At 36.8% G+C, this 22733-nt stretch overlaps 1 protein-coding gene across 1 annotated transcript; it reads left to right on the forward strand.

Moving 5' to 3' along the window:
- Positions 1-1818: 1818 nt before the first annotated feature.
- LRRC72 (leucine rich repeat containing 72) lies at positions 1819-19940 on the forward strand (the record flags this gene model as incomplete). The annotated part of the gene is made up of 9 exons (XM_082755335.1): positions 1819-1987; positions 2562-2670; positions 6048-6117; positions 8407-8488; positions 9929-10039; positions 14326-14415; positions 16549-16713; positions 17700-17727; positions 19775-19940. The coding sequence occupies 9 exons, from the start codon at positions 1819-1821 to the stop codon at positions 19938-19940; spliced, it is 990 nt and encodes a 329-aa protein (XP_082611461.1).
- Positions 19941-22733: the final 2793 nt, after the last annotated feature.

Genomic DNA, 22733 nt, shown 5'->3' on the forward strand with positions numbered 1-22733 from the left:
AAACAAAATACCTTCCAGAGGTTCCCTTTCTCTTCATACTTTAGATAAACATGATATGACAAGAAAATTCAGACCCAACTACTTGATAAGATGATTTTATTATGAATGCTGACTTTTTCTTTAATAACCATCTCGCCTTCCAAAATTCTAAAGTGGTAGCTTCATCTTGTTAATTCAAAATGCCGTGTTCCAACATAAAATAAAAAATATGGATCTGCGTACCAGTTTCTTCTTCTCAAGTGCATTTTCTCTTTTTGTTTTTAATACCCTAGAGATATTTTTAGAAGCTAAAATAAGTGATTAAAGACACTTCTGTTGTGTCAGTTTTATACTTTTAAGATGTCTAGGCTTTCTTATTTGAGGTTTCTACTTGTTTAACTAGCTGAAATGGAAGCCACCCACACAATTTTTCTATGAAAATGAGATATTTGCAACATAATACTTGTACTGCAGTTCCATTCCTCCATCATATATACTACATTTAGTTTCAGTGGTCTGAACAAGCAAAGGCATGCACATAATTAATTCCATGAGGGACAGCTTATTCATACACTCGCACACACAACTCTTGCTCTTTGTATATCAGTTGCACATAATTTACAATGGCTATTTCTGCTAACTTGAGTACTCTGTAAATTAAATTCTAAATAAAGCTCCAAATTTTCAGACTTATTTTTCCTGTAGCTCCATCAAACATTTTCTATTGTCCTACATGCACATTAGTGCACGCACACACCCTGGAAAGAGCTTTTTCTATTCTTCAGCTTGTGCTATGTAGTAAAATGGTTTTAAAAATAAAATGGCAACAGTTGCTTGCACATGTGGATGTCATAAACATTTTGTGTTACGTTACAATCCAGCTGAATCAAATGCATTTTAGCAGCAGTGGGCATGGGAGTGGATATGGAATGCATTTTCTTAGACACGAAGGTGATTTGTAAGTTGCAAACGGGTAACACATACGGTGCGTATTAGTTGTAAGCTCACAAATGTTCTCCTGGTGACATGCATATATGTATGTAGGGTCTGCATTTAAAGTAAATAGGAAGGTAGTTAGGAAAAGAGCCCATTTTTTTCCGGGATTATAACAGAATAGTGCCCAGGAAATCTCCTGGAGGAGATCTCACAGAGGCAGAGCAGCACTCCCCGATCTCCCTCAGACTTTGCGGCCCCGAGGCCTCCCGCAGGGCTCCCAGTCCTCACAGCCCCACAGCCACCCCCTCCCCGCGGCTGCCCGCCCTGCCGCGCCCCGGTCGCCTAGGAGCGAGCGCCGCCCTAAAATGGCGGCGGCCGGCGGCGGGCAGGTGAGCCCCTTCCCGCCTCTCGGCGGGGCCGCCTGACGAGGAACTCGGGGCGCGGAGGAGGTGGGGAAGTGGCAAGTGCCGGGTCCGGAGGAATGGCAGGCGTAGGGCGCTTCCCTTTCTTCCCGTGCACAGGGGTTGAAAGCCTCCTCTGGGTTTTCTGGTCCGAAGTAGGTGCGTGGTTCCTGGCTGCGTGCCTGGCAGCTGGCCCCTGCTGCAAATCCCCAGGGACAGGCGTTTTTTTGGGGGGATGTGGTACAGCTGCTGTGCTCCCAGCAGCTTTTCTTTTTCTGTCTGCGGATGTTGTGGGCCATTTGGACAGCATTTTCTCCTACCTGACAGCTGGGAGCTGTATCAAGTTCCTGGAGAAGTGGCAACTATGTCCAGCCACCAGCTGTGCTGAGTAAAAGGCTGGTGCACCCTACGGGTCCCACTAGCTCTGTGCTTGCCCCACTGGGAAAGCACCACAGCTTCAGCCCATTTGCAAGTGAATCCAAAGTTACTTTATGTCAACCCAATGACCCCAGAGCATGCTCCAAAACTCATTGAGCGCCTAATACAGGCTGCTCTAACCATACGCATCAGTACTTCCAAGTTTGCAAAGTCCAATTTGCAATTTCATGTTAGAGGCAAGAGTGATATTAAAGGACATTGGGCATTTACTAAAGCCGTTAAATGTTTTACTGGTATGTTGCTTTTTATCAGCTGCTAGAATTTGAGATCCATAATACTCATGCTACTAGGATTGCTTTTACAAATTATGGCACATAAGCACTATATTCTGAAAATGATATTTGTGCCTACATTTTTCAAAATTAAATATACATGTAGAGTTTTCTGGATGTGTAGAATCATAGAATAGCTCAGGTTGGAAGGGACCTTAAGGATCAGCCAGTTCCAACCCCCCAGATAATTTTAAAAAGTCATGTGTGTAAAATAAATTTGCATATTCATTGCAAGGTAAGCTGTTCTCATGTTGAACACCTGTACTGTTTTGGCTGACATGAGTTGAGAAGCCCGTTCTCCAGCCGACCTCTGTTTTCATACATCTATGAGCTGTGGGTCTCTATAGAAAACTGGAGTAACATAACTGTTGATGTATTTTTTATCAATTAAAAATAGAAACTGCCAATTTGATATCTCTTTATCTGCCTTAGACTATGCTGTAGTTTGCGAGGTGCTGTGATTCATACATTAATTTTGGCATATGTATTAATTTAGACACTGAATATATATGTTATAATGTAATTAATTATGCAGTATCTTTTGCTGACAAATGTATTGTGTACTGTCAGGCAGTAGAAAAACAGCTGAAGATCTGTGGCTTTAAGCGGAATATCGATGTCTTAGTATTGTATCTGGCTGGACAGTAAGTAAAATGTTTCTTCAGCTTTTACTAAAAATGGAGCACATGGTAAATGGTAACCTTTCGTAGCTCTTTCCATCTCTGAACATCATTTATATGTGAATTCTCAGTAAATCATATTTATACCTAGTCCATACATGTTGTGCAAGAAGAAATGGTGTAGATATATATGGATGTAGATAACAGAACTGCATTCCCAATGAAGTAGTTAAATGCCTCAGCCCTAGACACACAGTCCTCTAGCAACCCAGCATTGCTTGAGGGTCGGTAAGTTCATAGAGTTTTGCGTGAACTTCTACCAAGGGAACAGACACGAAGCTTAATGGGCTGATCTCTACCTGTTCTAACTAGCTTGTAAAGCTGGGTGAAAGACAGTCAAGAAAGCAAACGCAAAAACACAGGACCTGCCCAGTCTGAGAACTGCCAAATTTCTGACCTCCCTGAAGAAATCTGTTGTTGCAATAGCAAAACTCATTGGTAGCACCTTTGAAATTACCTGTGCATCACTACCATTAAGAATTGAAAGGAGGGCAGGGCAACATGAAGTGAGCACGAGAACACTTGTTTGGAGCTGACAGCACTGATCAGAGAAATGATCTCCTCAGTGAACTTTATGAAGCAGCTTAAGAGATAGGGCAGGTGAGGAGAATAAACCATGCAAAGTGAAGGAAGGCAAAGCTTTCACGAACCTGTGGGTGATCTAGGTTGATAGAGTGATATGCTGTAGGATGAACATGCTGAGAGGCTACTGTAGAGAGATGGATACATGACAGGACATACTTCAAAGTTTTTGAAAAGCATACTTTGAATTTCTGGCCAGGGCACAATTCCAACTGTTGCATACCTGTCTGCAGCCTCACAACTGTGTCTAGTGTTTGTATTGTTGATATCATATGTAAAGAACTAATGTAGTTGAATAATTCAGGGACAAGGTTTTAAAAGTCTCCAGGTTTTATGAATAAAAAAAAAGTGTTACAGGATTTCAGTGATTTAAGTGGAAATTAAGTGCCCTTGAAAGTCTCCATGTGTCCACTGGCATGTCTAAATTCCTTAGCACATCTCTCGATTTACACCATGAAAGAATTTGATGCTCTGTGAAAAGAAAATATGTTACTGTTAAATTATTATAATCTTTATTAACTTTATTATAGAAAGAAGAAAACACAGAAAATCCAAGTAAGGAAGAAATTTAAATAGAAATGTACAAGATGCATCCATGTATTTTTTAAACAATATGATAAAATTATTCTAATGCATATGTGTAAAATATTAAGACTATATATATATACAATCTTAAGAAGCACATTTTCTGATGTTAAGTACTTAAATATATGCCCTCATTGGCTTTGAAATACTTTTTTGTGTGTGGAATAAAAAAATGAATAAAAAGAAATTACCAGATGGCAGATACAGAAGTGATCTGTCTTTAAACCATCATCTTTCTCAAAATGCTTTAATGGGAAGACAGATCACTTCTGTAGCTGGCTTCTTTGATGATTGGAGAGAACCTATTTCCTTTTATTCTATACCAATTTATATAAACCTTGAATCTCAGCCAATCTCAGTATCAGATCATGCCTCCTTAACTGTTGATTTGACATATATTTCTGTTGGCTAAAGTACGAAGAAAATTAAAAAATAATAATGAAAGTCAATCAAACTAGAGGGAACAAAATTGTGTTTTTAAACCACTGCTGTTAAAGGGACATGAAAAAATTTACTTTTCAACACTGAAAGCTGTCATCCTAAGAAAACTGATTAACTTAGCAGTAGGTAGGAGTAGAGGGCTGGAGGCCAGAAAGTATCAGTTTGTAAGAGACATACAAAGTCTGGAAGGCATACAGAAAGGGACAGGCTCCTTTAGAGGAATTAAACTCTACCTGGGGCAAATTAAATGCCTTAATACCAGGAAAAAAAAAAAAAAAAAAAAAAAAAAGCACACACACACAAAAAAAAAAAAAACACAGATCAAGGCTTGGATATAGTAGAGATGAGGCTGTTAAAAGAGAGGAGTAAAGCCAATGAAAATGTAAATCTGTAAACTAAGTGTAGAAATGCAATGACAAAGAATATGAGGAGATTTGGGCTTTGCTATCTGAAAAGTAGTTCAGGGGTGTACAGGTAAAGCTATACAGAAAAAATAGAAAATAGTTCTGTAAGAGCTCTGGATGTCCTGTCAGCATTCAAGCGATTATCTTTAGTACTTACAGTAATGTACTTGCTTGTGACAATAAAATAAACACATAAATATGCGATCAGCATGGAATAATCTGATTGTCAGAAATACAGGAGAATAAAATTACAGCAGATGGACTGTGTGGGGTTTGCTCTTGACTTTTTTTCAAAAACAAGATCAGAAAAAGTGTCCACTCCTCCTCTGTATGTGGTGGGTTTGTTGGAAAAAAAAAAACACATGGGAAAAGAGACTAGGTTTCATAGCTGGAACACAAGCTGATTGAGTTAGGCTGCTAATGTGAGGTTAATTCTTTCCAATGCTATTAATTCTTTCTGAAACACTTACCCTGGTGCTGCAAGATATTCAAATCAACACAAAGTTTTATTATGTCAATTAAAATTGTAAACATCATCTATAATTATTTGACAGGAAATCAATAATATTTATTTAAAACAACAAAACCCAGCAACAATTAGTGAAATTACTCAGCAGCTCACCCGTATTCTCTGGGTAGTAGGTAATTTATTACTTATAGTACACTAGCAAGCTCAGCTTCAACGTGCTACATACAATTAACCAAACCCCCCTACAAGCAGAGACTACCAGCTTCAGTGAACATGCAGTTTCATGTAAAACAAGACTGCTAATGAGTATGAGGAAATACGAAAGTTTATACAGCAGAGTAAAGGGGTGAAAAAAAGAGAAAAGATTTCACAATGTGCATTAATACAAAAAATAAGAAATGTACAGTGATGTGCTAAGTGTCTTTCTTGCATCTCTGGCACTGTGGTTGGAGAATCTGTGTTGTACCTAAGACAGCTCTCTTTTTACATTTGTTGCCCTCTAGGATGCAAAAATCCTCCTCCTATGTTCTGAAGAGAATTTTAACAAGCTGCAAAGTAGATGAGACTCATACTCCCTGGAAAATAAATGCTGTTATGGAAAAATAATTTATAACTGAGTTTGTTCCAATTTCTTTACCACCTGCTGCTTTGTTATGCTTTCAGGTGTTTATAATGCATACATTGTTTCTCATTTTTGCTCTGTGTGTCTTTCCCTGCTATAATTTCTAGAGAATTGTTGCTTTTTAGTGTTTGCATAATATTATTTATAAAAAACTTAACTTTTTTTTTTTTTTTTTTTTTTTAAAGTCAGTAAGCACAATGAATATTAAGAAATTTGTTACTTTATTTTCTTCCACCAGAGGACTAAGAAGTATTCCAAGTCTATCACGCTTTCATAGGTTGAGGTACTTGTGGATTAACAACAATAAGGTAATAAAGCATACCTTTAAAAAGCAGAACAATGCATTAACATTCCCTGTTTATTTCATCACGGTTTTCCTAACATAAAATATGATTGTAGTATCTAGCAAATTTAACTGATTTATATAAGACAGTTTTGAAGAAACCATTGTTTTACATTAGAGTATAAGCTGATTTTTTTTTTTTACATATCTCATTTATAAATTCCATGAATTCAAGGAGCTGAGTTTTTGTGCTAATGTCTTAGCAATAAAAAGACGGATTAGGTACACTTAGAACTATGTTATTGGAAAAGTTGCTTGATACCATACTGATACCTGAAGCCTAGGAGAGCATTTTCCAGTGTAGCTCATAGCAAGTGTTCTCTGCCCACCACAATGGGCAGCTTTTGGAACAGACTGACTTTAAGGTATTCTTAAAGAAACTTAGGGTTTTTCTAGTTCTTCAGGAAAGGAGCGGACTGCAGGAAATGCATAGGTCCTTCATTGTGCCCTTCCAGACATGCCTGGCTTGTTTCCTTGCAGGCTGGCAGCTGAGGTGAGACTCCTTTCTGCTGTCACGCACATGAGTGACATAAAACCCTTTCAAATTTGCTCCCACCTGCATACAACAAGTAGCACTGCCATGCTAAGATGGATGCAATGTCTTCTGTCATTATGCAGGCTGTAATGTCATCTAAACGTGTTTGAATTAAGAGACTTTGCTGGGCGAGTGACTAGAGTTTGACAATGAGCCACCGTAAATTCTGTTATATGGTCCTAAGACAGTTATTCAGACTATGAGCCATACTTTCTCCATCTGTGCAAATCCAGATCATAGCAATTATAAGTACGAGTTCTAAGACAATGCTCTGTAAAAATCCCCAGACACTACATTTTTCAGCCAAGTCTAGAATTATCTCATTTAGAAATCTCCAAATACATATTCAACCTTCCTCATTAGCCACTGGTAATTAAAAAAAAAAAAAAAAAAAAAAAAAAGGCTGGAGCCTGCTTTTAAATTTATTATTTTATAGTAGTTTACATGATTTTTACAAAGGGTGCAAGTTCTTAAAGCACCGTAAGTGCTTGCTCAGGTAAATAAGTAGCTCTGTGAGCAGCAGGAAAAAAAAAAAAAAAGCATTCCATGTAATTTAGGAGTGTATGTATATCTGCTGCCCCAGGCTAACATCAATTATATAGCATGTTATGTAGACTTCGTTGAAAGACCTGTGGTTATCCAACTGTTTTCAAAAAAAGCAAAAATATGGATATGTGAAAAGGTTGAACTAAACCCACAGGTATAAGGCTTTCCCTTTTACTTCTAAAGGGCACTAAAGAATAAGGAGAAATGGCCTGATGACTAAGCAGAGCTGAACTGGTTGATCAGTAAAAGATAAATAAATCTGATTTTTGCATAGGTCTTGCTTTCCTACTTATGCTGTAACAAAAATCATTCATTCAATGTTCTGCATAACTTGTGGAAAAAAAAATATTTTCTGTATAAACTGTGGAGAAGCCACTAAATGGCTGTTCTGAGAAGACTTCAGCTAATAGGGGAAACACATTTTTCTGATCTTCAAAGAGCTAAACACTTTTTAAATTTCCTTTAAGAACACATTACAATAATTTCATCACAAAAAGTAAATTTAAGATGATCTTAAAACAAACTTGTCAAAGGTAGAGAAGTGCTGCTATATACAATAGGTATGTGTATCATAGCATCATACAATCATAGAATATCCCGAGTTGGAAGGGACCCATAAGGATCATCAAATCCAACTCCTGGCACTGCACAGGTCTACCCAAAAGTTTAGACCATGTGACTAAGTACACATTCCAAACGCTTCTTAAATTCAGACAGGCTTGGTGCAGTGACTACGTCCCTGGGGAGCCTGTTCCAGTGTGCAACCACCCTCTCGGTGAAGAACCTTTTCCTGATGTCCAGCCTAAACTTTCCCTGTCTCAGCTTAATACCATTTCCGTGGGTCCTATCACTGGTGTTTACAGAGAATAGGTCACCTGCCTCTCCACTGCCCCTCGTGAGGAAGTTGTAGACTGTGTTGAGGTCTCCCTTCAGTAGTGTAGGCCCTACACTACGCATGGTACAATAATCATTGTGAAGAATATGATTTTAGTTTCAGAATGCTGTTACAATGGTCAGCTTGCTACCCCATTGTATATACTTTACCTCGCACTCAAGTCAAGACTGATCACTAAAAACTTCTAGAGTATGCCAGTTTTCAGATAGGCTGTGTTTATACTTCTCCAAAGTTAAATTCAGACTGACATATAGAAGTTTTCCTAACTCTAATTTCAGATCCAAGATTTAACTTTCTTGAAGAAAAACTACTGCTTGACTGAACTATATCTCAACGACAATGAAATCACAGATATATCAGGTACAAATCTTCCCTTTTCAGATTATTGGACAGAAATCTATACCTTCGGTTCTATGTATTGGCATTCGAATTTGTAACAGTGGACTACAGCCAGTAACTTAATGGTTGAAAGCTCCCATGTATGGGTAAATGTTAATTATTTTCTTCCAATGTACTTGAGTGGCTGTAACTAATAGCCAATATCAAGTTTGTGCTGGTCTAAGGGAATGAAATATCATTCACTTTAATGTCAGGCAATTGTAAAATATTTTTGATCTAGCATGACCATATTTTATATTCAAGATGGATATGCAAAGTTCTTTTTACATCTGATGATTTGTAGTCCTCTTGCTGACCAGGCACTGCATAAGCTGATAGAACCTTCTGGAAGCCATTTATGTTTACGTGATGAAAAACTGATTGCAGTGCTAACGGACTTAGCATGAAAATGAAAGAACAATAAATTAACGAGATGTCCCACTTCTAATGCAGGTTAAGGTTCTGCAGTTTCTTTATGATGCAGTTATATTTACAATCAGAAGTATTTTGCAATGTTACTGCAAAACCATTTTATTCTAAAATTCAAACTTTATCCTATCCATCTATTTAAATTTTGCTTGCTAGTGTAGATTAAAGTATCTATTTCAGACCAGTGAATTTCTGAATGAAAAGCCCAAAACATATTAATAAACCTGTGTATTTTAGGTGTTCTAAATGCTAATATTTTACTCTTCTCAGTCCCTATAAACTGTTCAGATAATAAATTATGTTGATTAGTTCTTGTGAGATTTTGAGAAAAGTGAATGTTTGAAAGAAACATTCAGACATGAGAGACATTACAGTAGATACCAACGTATGTGCTAAACCTGAGATGTCTAAACCTGATGTGGTGTGACGATGTGAATATATAGTCTGTGTCAGCAACAACGGTTATTTGGAATAACTTTTTAAATACATTTATAATAACTTGAACTATTTCCTACGGCATATGCAATGCATTGCTTGCAAGGCAAATGTAATATTAGCTAAGGATAAAAGGAAGTGAAGAGGAATTAATCAAAGATCACTGGGACATAGGAGGAAGGAAGGGATACAGGAAGGGAGGAAGAAGGTAGTTGATGTTGATTTGTTGAGGCAAGAGTGATGGAGACAAATGGAAAGAACTGGAGCAAAAAAAAACAAAAGCAGTGAGGCATATGTTTAAATGATGTGACTAGAAAGACAGAGGAGATATTGAAATCTCTGATAGTGTGTTTTTTTTTTTCCTCTTTTTTTTTTCTATTCTCATGCAAGGTGTTATAAATATGCAGACCTAGGTGGACAACTAGAATGTCAAATATAGTGTGCAACATAAAATAATTATTTAATAAATACAATGAAATATGTTGAAAATATTTATTTTTAATTTAATTTAATTTCATTTCATTTAATTTCATTTAATTTCATTTAATTTCATTTCAGGTGCTCTGAAACACTTGTGTGCACTACAGATTCTGTTGCTTCATAACAACCAGTTAAAACAACTTGGCAAAACAGTGAAGGAATTAAAAGGAATAAGCCTGCAGACCCTAAGTAATACCTTATTTCTATTTTGCAGAACACTAGTAGTAGTTTTTTAGTGTATGATGTTTCTTGTCTGTTTCTGCATCATTTGCTAATAGCTTTTGAAGCTAATTATCAATTTCAACCAAATGTGACCGAAGAAAGAGATCTGTAAAGCATGACAATTCCACAGAGTACTGCTACTACAGAAAAAAATGCTCAGTGAGTTCAAAAGTTAACTGCTTTTGGCTGTTGGCTAGCCAGTCTCCGGGATGAGTAGTGTGGAGGCAGTCAAAGCAGTTTGTAAGGGAACGTGGGAGTACACTGCTCACGGAGGTGAAGGGAGATGAGAAACTGATGTTATTGCTGTTGCGAGTGTGAGGAAGGTTATAGAACCCAAATTCCTGTCTTGTTAATTACATTGCTTGGATAACTTATATTCTACATCTTTTTGGTAAATCTGTGGATTTCCAGAGTCTAAGATATTAGTATTTAGATATTAAGTATAATAGTATCTGTGGTATAATTTTTCGTGTACCGATTGGAAATAAAAGTTGCATAGGATCTGAAATTTGAAATTAAATGATACAAGACAGTGCTGTCACTACTGAGTTACATTCTAAGGAGTAGCCTTCAGGGAAGTAGGATTATATGCTATTAACCTGTTGAAAATGTGAATGTAAACAGTTGTTTTTTTTTCATGGTTCCTAAATGAATGTTGTCTTTGGACATGCCAAACTCTCAGTACTTTGAGAAAACAGGAAATTAGTTTCATGTCTTATCACAGTTAATGGAGGCGAGCGTCATCAAACCATACCTCTTTATGTATTCAAAAATTGAATTTTTGACTGCAGGAAAGGAAAAATGGCTTGAAAATTATACTTTTAATTGAACTTGATGTTGGTCTAAAATTCACAAACAAATCAAGTGTTTAGGAAGACAACATGCCAGCAAAATCATTATTTTTTTTTGTTATGGGCAAAACTGAAAAAATAGTCCATGTAAGAATGCAGTTGTTTGAAGTGATTAGGCAAAGTCTGGACAGACATCCTATGTATGAATGGTGCTGTCAGTTGAATTTAATGTTATAGCTCTGCCAATTAATATGTTGCTTCATAAAGCACAGCGAGTTTGTTGTGCTTTTTGCAGTTGTCTATGGGAAATAAAGAGAAATAGTTAAAGTACTGCTGAGTTATTACGAGTGGCAGTCACAAAGACACCATGAAAACTGGATGGATATTGAACTGGTCACTGCTATGGAAAAACAATTATTTAAAAGTACTATCAAACAGAATACATAGAGTAAGCCGGTCTGCCCTGATTAAAATGTTATTCAGTTCAAAGATATGAGAGTAAATGCAAACCATTGGAAGAAACTTAATAATCTGCTTTACAGTCATTCCTTGCTAAGCTTTCAAAAATTTTTCAGTGCCTTTGCTTCAAAGAAATTAGATAGTACTGAGTTCTCAGATTAACAGTACTACATTAGTTTAATAAAATACATTATCATACATGTATTTGAAGTAAATGACAGCAATAAATGAACAAAATAAATTTTGAAAGTGATATCCTACATATCGTATTACTGTAGCATTTATCTGCCTGTCTGCAGAGTTCAGAAACGTGAGATGGGTGCCGCATTTGGGCTGTGTATCTTTCAAAAGGCCTGTGCCCATATTCAGCTTTATAAAATAAAAACTGTTTTGGAAATCGGAAGGTTCTCGCTGTTGTGAGGTAGATCTTTTTTAGATTTATTTATTTGTTTGTTTGTTTATTTATTAGCTGGACAATTTGATAAAAAAGTAAAACAACTTGCAAACCTTCAATAGAACTTCCGGAAAATTAATATTTAATTATTGTGTAGCACTGGTGGACATTAGAATTGTTAAAAGGGGGCAGTCTAATACGCTATTATTGGGCACTTCAGAAGCAACATTGAGCTACCAGAATGTTGCATTTCTCTTTCTTAAGGCTCTCGTGATTTTTAGCCACTGCACTGCAATGGAGTTGAAGCATAACAGCATTCTTCATCACACAGTTAGGGAAGAAAGTCAGCTTCTAAAGATTTACTGGATAGGTTGTTCAAAACTGCAGCCTTTTGGGAGATACAGAGGGATTCTTTATGGGCTCACCTTGTGCTCCCATCTCTGCTTTGGAATCCAAGATTTTTGTTATGTACTCTGTAAATTGCCTCAGCTGATTTATTATCCACAACTGATAACATCTTGCTGCCAGTCCTCAGAAAACTTGTTTTGTTCTTCACTGTGTTTCTACCACAATAGTTCCTTTCTGCCCCGTGTGGGACAGGCACACTGTTTTCCTACAGTCTCAGTTGAGAAAACAGACAAAACTATGGAGGAAGAAAGTATTATCCCTAATTCGTAGAATGAAAACTACATGACTTTGACTGGAAAGTAGATAGCAGAGCCTAAAATTGATCCCAGATGTTTTGTAAAATAAGACCATCTTGATCCATACAATGGCTGGATTTATTTTAAGAACAAGCAGCAGAAAAATTTGTATAGTATAAAAAAACCCCACCAGTCAGTACTGGGGAGGAGGGATGTGCTCCAAGTAGCATCCAGATTCAGAAGGACTCAGTATCAACCCCTCTTTGTGTCTTGGAAAATCTCTCTTGAATTGCCATTCCATTCCAGTACTGCTTGAAACACAAAACTTACTAGCTTTTAGAGAAATTTCTGAACCATTTTTCTGTCTGGAATGCTATCACATATTGTCTTGACTCAAAATCAGACTTACCAGACATCTACCTAATGTTATTTCAAATTAACACCACCTAGAAAAAATGGCTGCGCACTACTGTGTTCAATAAAAATGTAACTTTCTTTTGCTGCCACCTTGTGGCTTTTTTACTACTTCTATATACAGTGATTTTGTTGAAAAGTCATTAAAGAATTAAAAATTTTAATTTCTTCTCTCTATACATGAACAGACATTTTCTGCATAAAAGATGTCAATTCCTTTTTCCAGACAGACTGAGCCCTCAAAACAGTCGGGCAGTACCATCAAACACAGAGCCCTCTTTGGCAGTCAAACCATCCTGAAGAATAAAAAATGACACCCGTTCTCAAAGCTGTGTAGAATATTTCCAGATTTCTTTCTTCCTTTAGTGTCCCTGAAATATCAGAACCCTTATTTGTGTCTGTAATGCCACCTTTCCCTACATGCAGAAATTACATAAATGAGAGGATTTTTTGCCCTATAATGAATATTAGCCACAGCCTCTCCTCCAACAGAACAGTGTAGAAGTTGTCAAAATTATTAACTTTAAAAGTTTTTTTTTGCCTGCTCTGATCTTAAGGTAGAAACCTTCTGATTATTTTTACTTTACTGTCCAAGTAGAACAGTATTTGTTAAGGAGAATGCAGCATTATTATGTTTTTAATTTTGAAAACAAACAAACAAAACACTTTTTTTTTTTTTTTTTCCTGTTTTCTGATTTGGGAATGAGCCAATTTCTGCTTTAATCAACCTCAGATATCATTTGCATGAACCAAACCAAATCTGGCATGTAAGCTAGGCGAATGTTCTACATCTGTACAAAGCAGCAGCACAGGGCTGATTACCTGCCTCTGTGGTGCAATTTTAGTCAAGTTGCTAATGGGCTTTTGAAGCTTAGGGCCTCGCCTCTTAATGAAAGTTATGAAAGTTGGTGGCATCCAGGTTCCAGGAGCTTAGGCCCTTTTAAACATTTTAGTCTTTAGGTTTCTGAGTTTTCAAAAACTAGTCTTCCATTGGTACATCAGAAAATGGAGTGTCTACATTTTATATTGCATCTCCGAGATGCAATATAACTTTATATCAGCTCTGACAAAGCCTTTGGAGTCCTGAAGCTCATCTTTTTGCAATTAACTCTCTCCCCCCCTTCAAATTTTGTCTTATCTTTAAGCCATCACACCTAAAAGACTACTACAATTTAAAATAGGCATCACCTAACAATACACAATAAAATCAAAGGCAAGTACTTAGTGGTTTTGTCTGTAAGTTGTAAAAAACACAAAAAAGCTTCAAAGGCTCATCGTGCATAATGGCACCTTTATTTGGTTCTTGCCTGTGGTATTTTGCATCCTGTGCAATAAGCCACTTCTTGCAGTCTGTGCTCAGCTGAGTAATTTTGTCTGTGTAAAGAAACTGCTTTATTTACCTACTATAAAAATAATTTGAATTAATACTATTTTGTACAAAATCTTTGGCAACTATTATTATTTAATTTTCCCATCTTGCTAAGTTTGTTGTTTTTCTTTTGTTCTTTTGTTGGTGGTGTTGGTGTTGTTTATTTTGTATATATTTTGCAGACTTATTCCATAACCCTCTTGCACATGATCCAGACTACCGCCTTTACGTGATACACTTCCTTCCTTCAGTACAGCTCCTTGACAGGAAATGTAAGAATTGCTTTTCTCTTTTCACGGAGATTGTTGCTTTTGATTTTAATCCATTTGAAAAAAATAGGTGAATTAATTTCTTCAAGTTTTTTATATGCATTTGTTGATACAGCAAAAGATCTAATGAACTGGTAGCTATTTTGTGCAAGGTTTGTCATGCAAATAGACAATTGGCATAAACAGTTGTATGGCATAAACAGTTTACTTTGTCAAACATTTTTTATTTCTGTCTTTTTCTATTTGACTTATGTATATTTATCCTGTAGTTGGTCTGTATATTTGGGGGTAAGAGATAAAAGCCATAGTTAAGAAACACCTACCTACATTTTATATGCATATGAACCTGTACGTGAGTATATCTACATACACCTACCTACCAGGAGTTGGACTCAGTGATCTTTGTGGGTCCCTTCCCACTCCGGATATTCTATAATTCTATATGAATTCTATATGCATTCAGACTAACATATTTACAAGTGATCCTGTGTACTTAGGTATGGATAATATTCTCAGGTGTCTGTATGTTTCTATACAGTTTAAATGCTTACGTGCACATTTCCTGATAAGATCCATGCTGACCAAGCTGTCAAATATAAATCTTCATGAATCATCAGGAGATCTTTCACAGCTGTAAATGCTACTGAAAAAATAATGATCTTGAGAACAGACAGATGATAAATCTATAAACATGACAGTGGAGCCAGGAACTTAGCTTCGTGATTTTGTCTTTGGAGTTGGGAGAGCCGTGTGATTCACTGGGAAGCACTGTGAGAGGTGTTGATTTGTACCCCAGTTCTTCCTCATAAAAAACAATGAGGAGAAATGACAACATCATCTTGAAAACCTGCTCCCAGTCTCTAGGAGAAACAGGATGCAGGACTTGAGATGGCAACCACAAGATTTTGCATGGGCTGGCAGGTTGCACAGCTCCGTCATAAACGAAAACTGGCGGGTGGGACATCGTATGTGTCAGGGGTTAGTGAGCTGCTGGATTTGACCATAGCCATTTGCCTACACATTCATCTTGTACACTGGTAACTGTACCTCCAGTCTCTTTGATATTTGGGCTGGTGTTACACCTGTGCTTAGCACTTCCATTAGACAATTTTACTATAATCATTTTTGGCTAGGGTGGGGTGACTGCAGGTAAACCTGCTGGAAAATACATATGGCATTTACAGTTCTGGAAACATTTCCATAAAACTTCGTGGACTTCTCTCTTCAATACACCCATACTGTAATTAGTCTTGGCTTAGGACTTGAGGCATTAATTTGTACCAAGCCATTCCCTGGACTTTCTGTTTAGTGAACTATTCGTTACAAAGACTGTACTGTTAAATAAAATGTTCCCTTTTTTGTGTTAAATGGAAAATGTTCTGGCTGCGGAACATTCCCACAGCTCTGTCCTGGCTGTCTGCTTTACGCAGGACACATGCTCACACTTCTGTTACCTCCAGGCATGGCTACTGCAGTTCCTTTCTAACTAGTCCCCCAGACACCATGACTTAAAAACTCCCCAGAATTCAAAATGTTTCTGCCAAAGTTATGTTCTAAACCTGCAGCTCACTTCTATTTCTTATCTGAAGTGCTGGATTAGCATGCAGTTCAAATCATGAAAGTTAAAATCCCCTATTTGACTTAGGGTCTCAAGCTCTTTCTTTAAAATGTAAAGTTACTTTTTAAGTAAAGTGCAAAACAAGAAAACATGAAGCATTTCTTTGGATTGTGGTCCTACAGTTTTCTCTGTAATTGAGGGATGGGAATTGAACTGATTTTGAAGCAGGATTTGTTTTCACTATTCATACAGAAGCTTCCAAGTCTTTAGTAACTTCTACAGTAGGTCTCATTAAAATGGTAATGAAGAGACTTGCTTTCTAGTTTATTGGTTTAAAACGCCTGATCCTACTGCATCCAAAACAAATACTTGATTTTATTTGACAGGACTTCACTTCAGAGCCATTGGAAGTATCACTCCACAGTCCCATTCTGAATCATGGTGAAATCATGCAGTTACAGTGCAATTGTTGTAAAACTCTGTACAAAATAATGGGAATCGCCTTCTGCATGCACATAGTTGATACCAGACTTTTAAGTTGATAGAAATAGTATTTTTTTTAATATCCCTTTTAACAGCAGTTACACAAAGAGAAAGGGAGTCAGCATTTCATCTTTATAGCTGTGAGCTGTCTTGTGTTATGGAGTCGATAGCTTTTGGAAAGAGAGTAAATACACCGCTGGGGACCGCCACGGGAGGCAGCAGAGGTGCTCAACCAGCCAGAAGACTGATGATGGCCCCAGGTATTTATAATAAAAAAAAATGAGAGCATACATATTTGAGTGATTTGAATTAGAAGAAAACAAGTTATTTTCATTCTTTACAACTTTAAAGTTCTTTACATTCATCTGATAAAAAGTTGTCTTTAGTAGTAAAATATAAATGCATCAGGAACTCAACCAAACTGCTTCAAGTCAGGAGCACTGGTGGCAACAGCCAACAAATGATTCCTTCGCCTGCGTCTATTGTGACAAATATGCTTTTGCCACTTCCTGTAGTTACAGAATTGTTTTTAAGATACAAACAACATTTTTTCCAATATGTATCTTTATGTTTTGTTGTTGTTTGTTTTTGCTTTTTTTTTTTTTTTTTTTTTACTTTTGTTTAGTTAAAACATTTCAATATACTACTATGCTGACTTGGTGATCAACATCATAGAGTTTTGATGCCCTCTAGTGCTTTTATAAAATAATCTCTTGAAGAATTTATTTCCTCCTAGTGATGTTAATTTTGCATATCTTGCCTAGTTTTGTAAGCAGAGGCCTGTTTATGTTTTCCAAGCTAAGACTGTTTTAATGATGTCTGATAATAGCATATAAAGTAATTTTTAAAGAGTCCTGAAAACATTCACAGCTGTAAGACTGTGTAAGGTCCTGGCACAAGAAAGCAGGTGAGTACCATCCATAACCTTGTGACTTGTATCATGGGACCTTTCAGAACAGACCTTGGATTTCCACACAATACTGTCTGTCTTCTGTGAAAGAAGAAAAAAAAAACACACAGAAATGTTTATCTAGGGAAAATAAAATATGACAACTACATAAGCTTAAAAAGAACTAGGTATTTGTTTCCACAGTAATTGAATAAAAGATGATATTACACATTTCAAATCTTTTGCTGGTTTTTAGTTAATTTGAACTAAAAAGTATTTTAGGATCAGGATGGTAATCCTCAGCTAATCAAACTGCTGTGTAGACATTAATGTCTTAATTTGAACTTTTTCTTACAGATTGTGAATTTGGAAATCACACAAATAAGTAAGTATTTTTTTCTATACTTTTTTGTTTCCTTTTCTTTTGTATTTCAGAAACATTTAATTATTTTCCTCTTCCTGTACATAAAATAAACCCTAACAGAAGGAAAAAACCAGTAAAAATAATCTTTCAAAAATGTTTCTGGTCTTTTGTATTTAACATAGTTATAACTCTGCATTATTCTGATATGGCAGCCTACTCACTGCTGTTTTAAATTTAATATTGAAAGGTATTCCAGGTATATAAAAATGCTATTTATTTATAAGATCAAGTACTGATTGCTAGAAAAAGCGTGCCTGAAGCATTACTGCATCAGAATAGCTGTTCTGTCTTGTGGCATTAACAACTTTCTCCTGGCTGGCTGTCCAGTAATACACACAGTCTGGAAAATATTACTTACCTGTAGAAGGATTTTTATTATTTTTAGTCTATAGTTGATGTTATATTTCAACATCATAGAAATAAATGTAAAACTCACTTCTGTTATCTCTGTGCCTAGACTGAGGCAGTATAATGGCCACATTTTAATGCAATGAAATTTTAAAATGCTATCTTTATAAGGCATATTTACAATCTTAAGATATTGGGTTTGTTTATACTTTCTGGTTTCATACATCAAAATATTTGTAAGATGTATTAAAGGAAATAAAAAAGCCTACACATAGAATTCATAGATTCACGCAGTCATAGAATTTTTTAGGTTGGAAAAGACTGCTAAGATCGTCTAGTCCAACCTTTAACCTAGTACTGCCAAGTTCACCACATCTACACGTTTTTTGAAGACCTCCATGAATGGTGACTCAACTACTTCCCTGGGCAGATTATTCTAATACTTCACAACCCTTTCAGTGAAGAAATTTCTCCTAATAGCCAACCTAAACCTCCCCTGTTGCAACTTAAGGCCATTTCCCTTCATCTTAACACTTAGTGCATGGGAGAAGAGCCCAATCCTCACCTTGCTATAGCCTCCTTTAAGGTAATTGTAGAGCGTGATAAAGTCTCCCCTGAGCCTCCTCTTCTCCAGGCTAAACAACCCCAGTTCCCTCAGCTGCTCTTCATAAGCCTTGTAGCTTCTAGACCTTTCAACAGCTTTGTTGCCCTTCTTTGGACACGATTTCCCTTCTTTAGACAGCATGATGATTTCCTTTAACAACTTGATTTTATATACCTAATTACTTTGAATACAGCTCTTTACAATCAGCCTAAATTACGTTCAAAAATTATTTCCTGCTTTCAGTGGAGTTAGTTGTCCTCATGGATACAGTGTACAGTTTCCTCTCCATCTTACTTACGTAGATGCTTAGGCTTTACAAGGTACCTGAGCATTTAACAAAGTGCTATACTCAGTGGGAATAGTCACATGATTTCTGTTAGGTATGTGTTACTACAGCTACACATTTGTGAAATAAGTTCTTACAAATTCAGTTTTTAATACTGTATCTGAGTCTAAATTTTTTTGGTCTAACATGAAGCCTGTGTCAATTCTGAACTGATGTTGCAAGTCTGCTGCTTCTCTCTCCCAGACTGCAGCTGTGGCGGGATACCTGAACAACACAAGTTCTTGGTGTTCTGTGTTCAGAGTTTTGGATTCACTTACATGGTGGCTATTTAAAAGACCCATGCTGAAATAAAAGTTGCATTTGCATTAATGGATATCATATCACTATGAAATCATAAAGTACACAGTTTTATGATTTACACTTCTAAGAATCAGAACATGAAAATGTACAACAATTATACTTTTCATGAAAAAGAAGCAGTGAAAACAAAATAGCAAATTCAAGTCTGCCTTAAATGTATTTTAAATAATTTATTGCATGAATATTTTTTCCTTAGAGTCCTGTGATTCTGAACTTCTCTAGTTTTGTTTTGCTTTTTAAAAATTTGGTGACAGAAGGAAACCTTCCAAAATTAAATTTTTTAAAATCCTCGCTGTTAGTATCATCGTGACTTCTACCTTCATTTTCTACACAAAGTGTGCTTAGTAAGTTAGCTCCAAATGAGTTTGGAAACATTGAGGTAATTTACATTTGATTTGTTCTTTTTGCAGAGTTCCATTTGAGAACCCTGAAGATGCTGTTTTACTACGGGCAATGACAAGATCTGTAATGGTATTTTCCTCTCTTGACTGGAACAAAGTATCCACCTGTCGAGAAAGACGTCTTGAAAACAAAGCAGAAGATTCCCCTGAGAAGCTGACAATCCAATTTAGATGACTGCTTTCTTGCTTAAGAAAAAAGTCACTCCTCTGTCTAGAGCAGATATAAACTTCTTACATAAGTTAATATCTCTATAACAGAAGTACACCAAACCCCACATCCAATTAAATGAACTTCCAGCAACAAAAAGTATTAGTGTAATATTCCTTTTATTATCAAATACATGTATATTATGTGGAGAGTCACGAAATAAAGAAATCAAATTATAAATAGTGGCAATGTTACAATAAAAGATGTTTGAAATGCAATTCTTACCATGCTTCTGTTACCACAAATTATTAAAGCCAAAATAGAAGCCAATTTTTTAAGAAATTAAGGATGAATTACTTTATTCTTTACCATTTCTACTGGCTAATATTGACTTATTATGTTCACTACTAGTAATTTGGGTTCCTCCGTCAAAATAGATATCAGATAAACCTCATTAAGCTTTTCTAATTTATTAGAGGAGTTAAAGTTCCAATTTGCTGATTTGTGAGCTGCACGAATTCACCAAAAGTTCTTAGTTTTAGGAGGATGCTGCGTTGGGTCTCACTGCTGTGGAGCCAGGAGCTCTTAAGTGCTGAAATCTGGCTCTTGTCTCTGTCTGCTCATATTCCCCCAGGATGCGGGCCTCTATTTAGCAGTCCTTGTGGAGACGGGGCATATCACATGAAGCGCACTGGTCCCAGCCTGCTGCCAGTGCTGTAGCAATACACCTAACGCTTTTGGCTTCTCAAGGCAGTTACCACAAAGGGAGCCAGCAGGCAATGTGTATGCAGATGTAAAGTAATACATTTCCTCACATCTTTCCTTCTCCATTCTGCCAAAGGCTTACTTTCAGTCAATGCTATCTGACATATCAAAGCCCTTCTTCAGCCCAGGGCTTGTCTTCTGAGTTCCTTTTTTTTTTGTCCTCAGCTAGCACTGAGTCACGGAGCAGTCTAGGCTGGCAGGGATCTGTGGGTCCAACCCCTGTTGAAAGCAGGGCCTGACATTAGGTTATCCAGCATCCTGTCAAGACAAGTCAAATATTTCCAGGGAGGGTGAGACCACCACTTCTTGGCAACCTCTGGCAGTGTTTGTTTAATTGCAATCCCGAGCAACTTTCTCATATCCAGATGGAATTCTGCCTGCAACAACGTGGGCCTGTTGGCTCTTGTCCCGTCATTGTGCATCTCCATCAAGATGGTTCATCATCTCTGTAGCTACCTCTAGGTGTTATAAGACTGCGATTATATCTCTCCAAGTCGTCCTTTCTCTGGAGTTGAACAAGCTCCTCCAGCTCTCATATCACCACGATGGCACACTAGCTGGAAGCTCTCTTGTTTTTTCATGTCTCTCTTGGTCCAGGTTGACCAAAACTGGACACAGTATTCCAGGTGTGGCCTAACAAGTGCCAAGTCAGGTGGAATAATTACACCCTCGACCTGCTGACTATACTTTTGTCTTTACCTTCAGTGCTGCCAGGGCATACTGCTGGCTCAGGGGCAGCTTGCTGCCCGCCAGGACTTCCAGGTGCTTTTCAACAGACCCAGACAAATCCCAGCCTGTACCGCTGCTTGATATTATTCCATCCCAGATACAGGACTTCATCCTTTGTTAAACCTTGTAATTCTTTTCACCTTTTTGATGTTAGATTCCTTCCTTTTTGATTTCAGCTTCCTTATTTTTCTTGCTTAAAGCTGTATGCATTTTCTAAATGCCCTTAAATCATCCTCATCTCTGAGGTTTTAAAAGGTAGATCAACACCTTGGTAGGTTTCAAGAACATTTAATTTCTCAAACAGAATAAGCTTACAGAGAAGCTAGATCAAATAATCCCTAGATTGTCTGGCTCTTTTGAACTCTTACAGCTGGCTGTGCTCACAGAGGTAGTCTGCAATGTAATAATTTCATAGCAGCAATTTCACAATCCCAGAATCTGTAGATTCACATCAGATTTCACATGTCATAATTGACATGGAAAAGGCTGAATTTAATGTTTTCTTTGAAAGCAGACTGCACCCCACATGGAAATGGGAGCTCAGTTAGTAAGCAATGTCACTTCAGAGTAAATTTCATTGATTTCAAATTTTTGGATCAAATCAGAGGCACAATATTTCTGGCCTGCAATATTTCTTTGGTCCCTGTCTTCTTTAGCTTAAAGAAAAATCAAAGTGAAATTTCCTATTTTAAAGTTTTCTGCTTAGAAAATTCTGGAATGCAAAACATGAAGAATTTTATTATAGAACCTTTTTTAACAACTAACAACTTCATTTTCCCCAAATAATATAGATTTTGAAAACAACAAAAAGCATTTCACATGAGTAAATCTTAAAGGATTTTAACTGTACTTCTTGTAATCTTCTTGAGCATACAGATGGGCTCAGAGATGACTGAGTTACTTTACCCTTATATGGTCTTTGATGGTGAAAAGTCCAACAAAACCTCTAGAGTTTTGGCCCTCTCACTGTTGCACACAAATGTCCCAGGAATACAGAGTAAAAAAACAAACAAAACAGCCTATCATGTCATCCAGAAGCCCTTCATTGTAGTATTTGCTGCTTGTTCACACCTGTAGTTTGTAAGTGTTGGATGCTGTCAAGCAAACCACAAGTCAGTAGAAATACTGATTGTCAAATCAACCTTACTTTTACTAAGCAGGGCTTTCCATTACACTCCTCCATGTGAGCTTTGTAAAAAGGTCTGTGTTTTACAGTCATTAGTGAAAAGGTGCGTTTGCTACTTATGTACATGTACAAAGTACTCAAATTACAAAGGTAATTTCAAATTTTGCTGAAAATTTCCCTTCGTTAGATGAAGAAAATCC

Source organism: Aythya marila (assembly GCF_965140915.1).
Source record: "Aythya marila genome assembly, chromosome: 2".
Taxonomy (NCBI): domain Eukaryota; kingdom Metazoa; phylum Chordata; class Aves; order Anseriformes; family Anatidae; genus Aythya; species Aythya marila.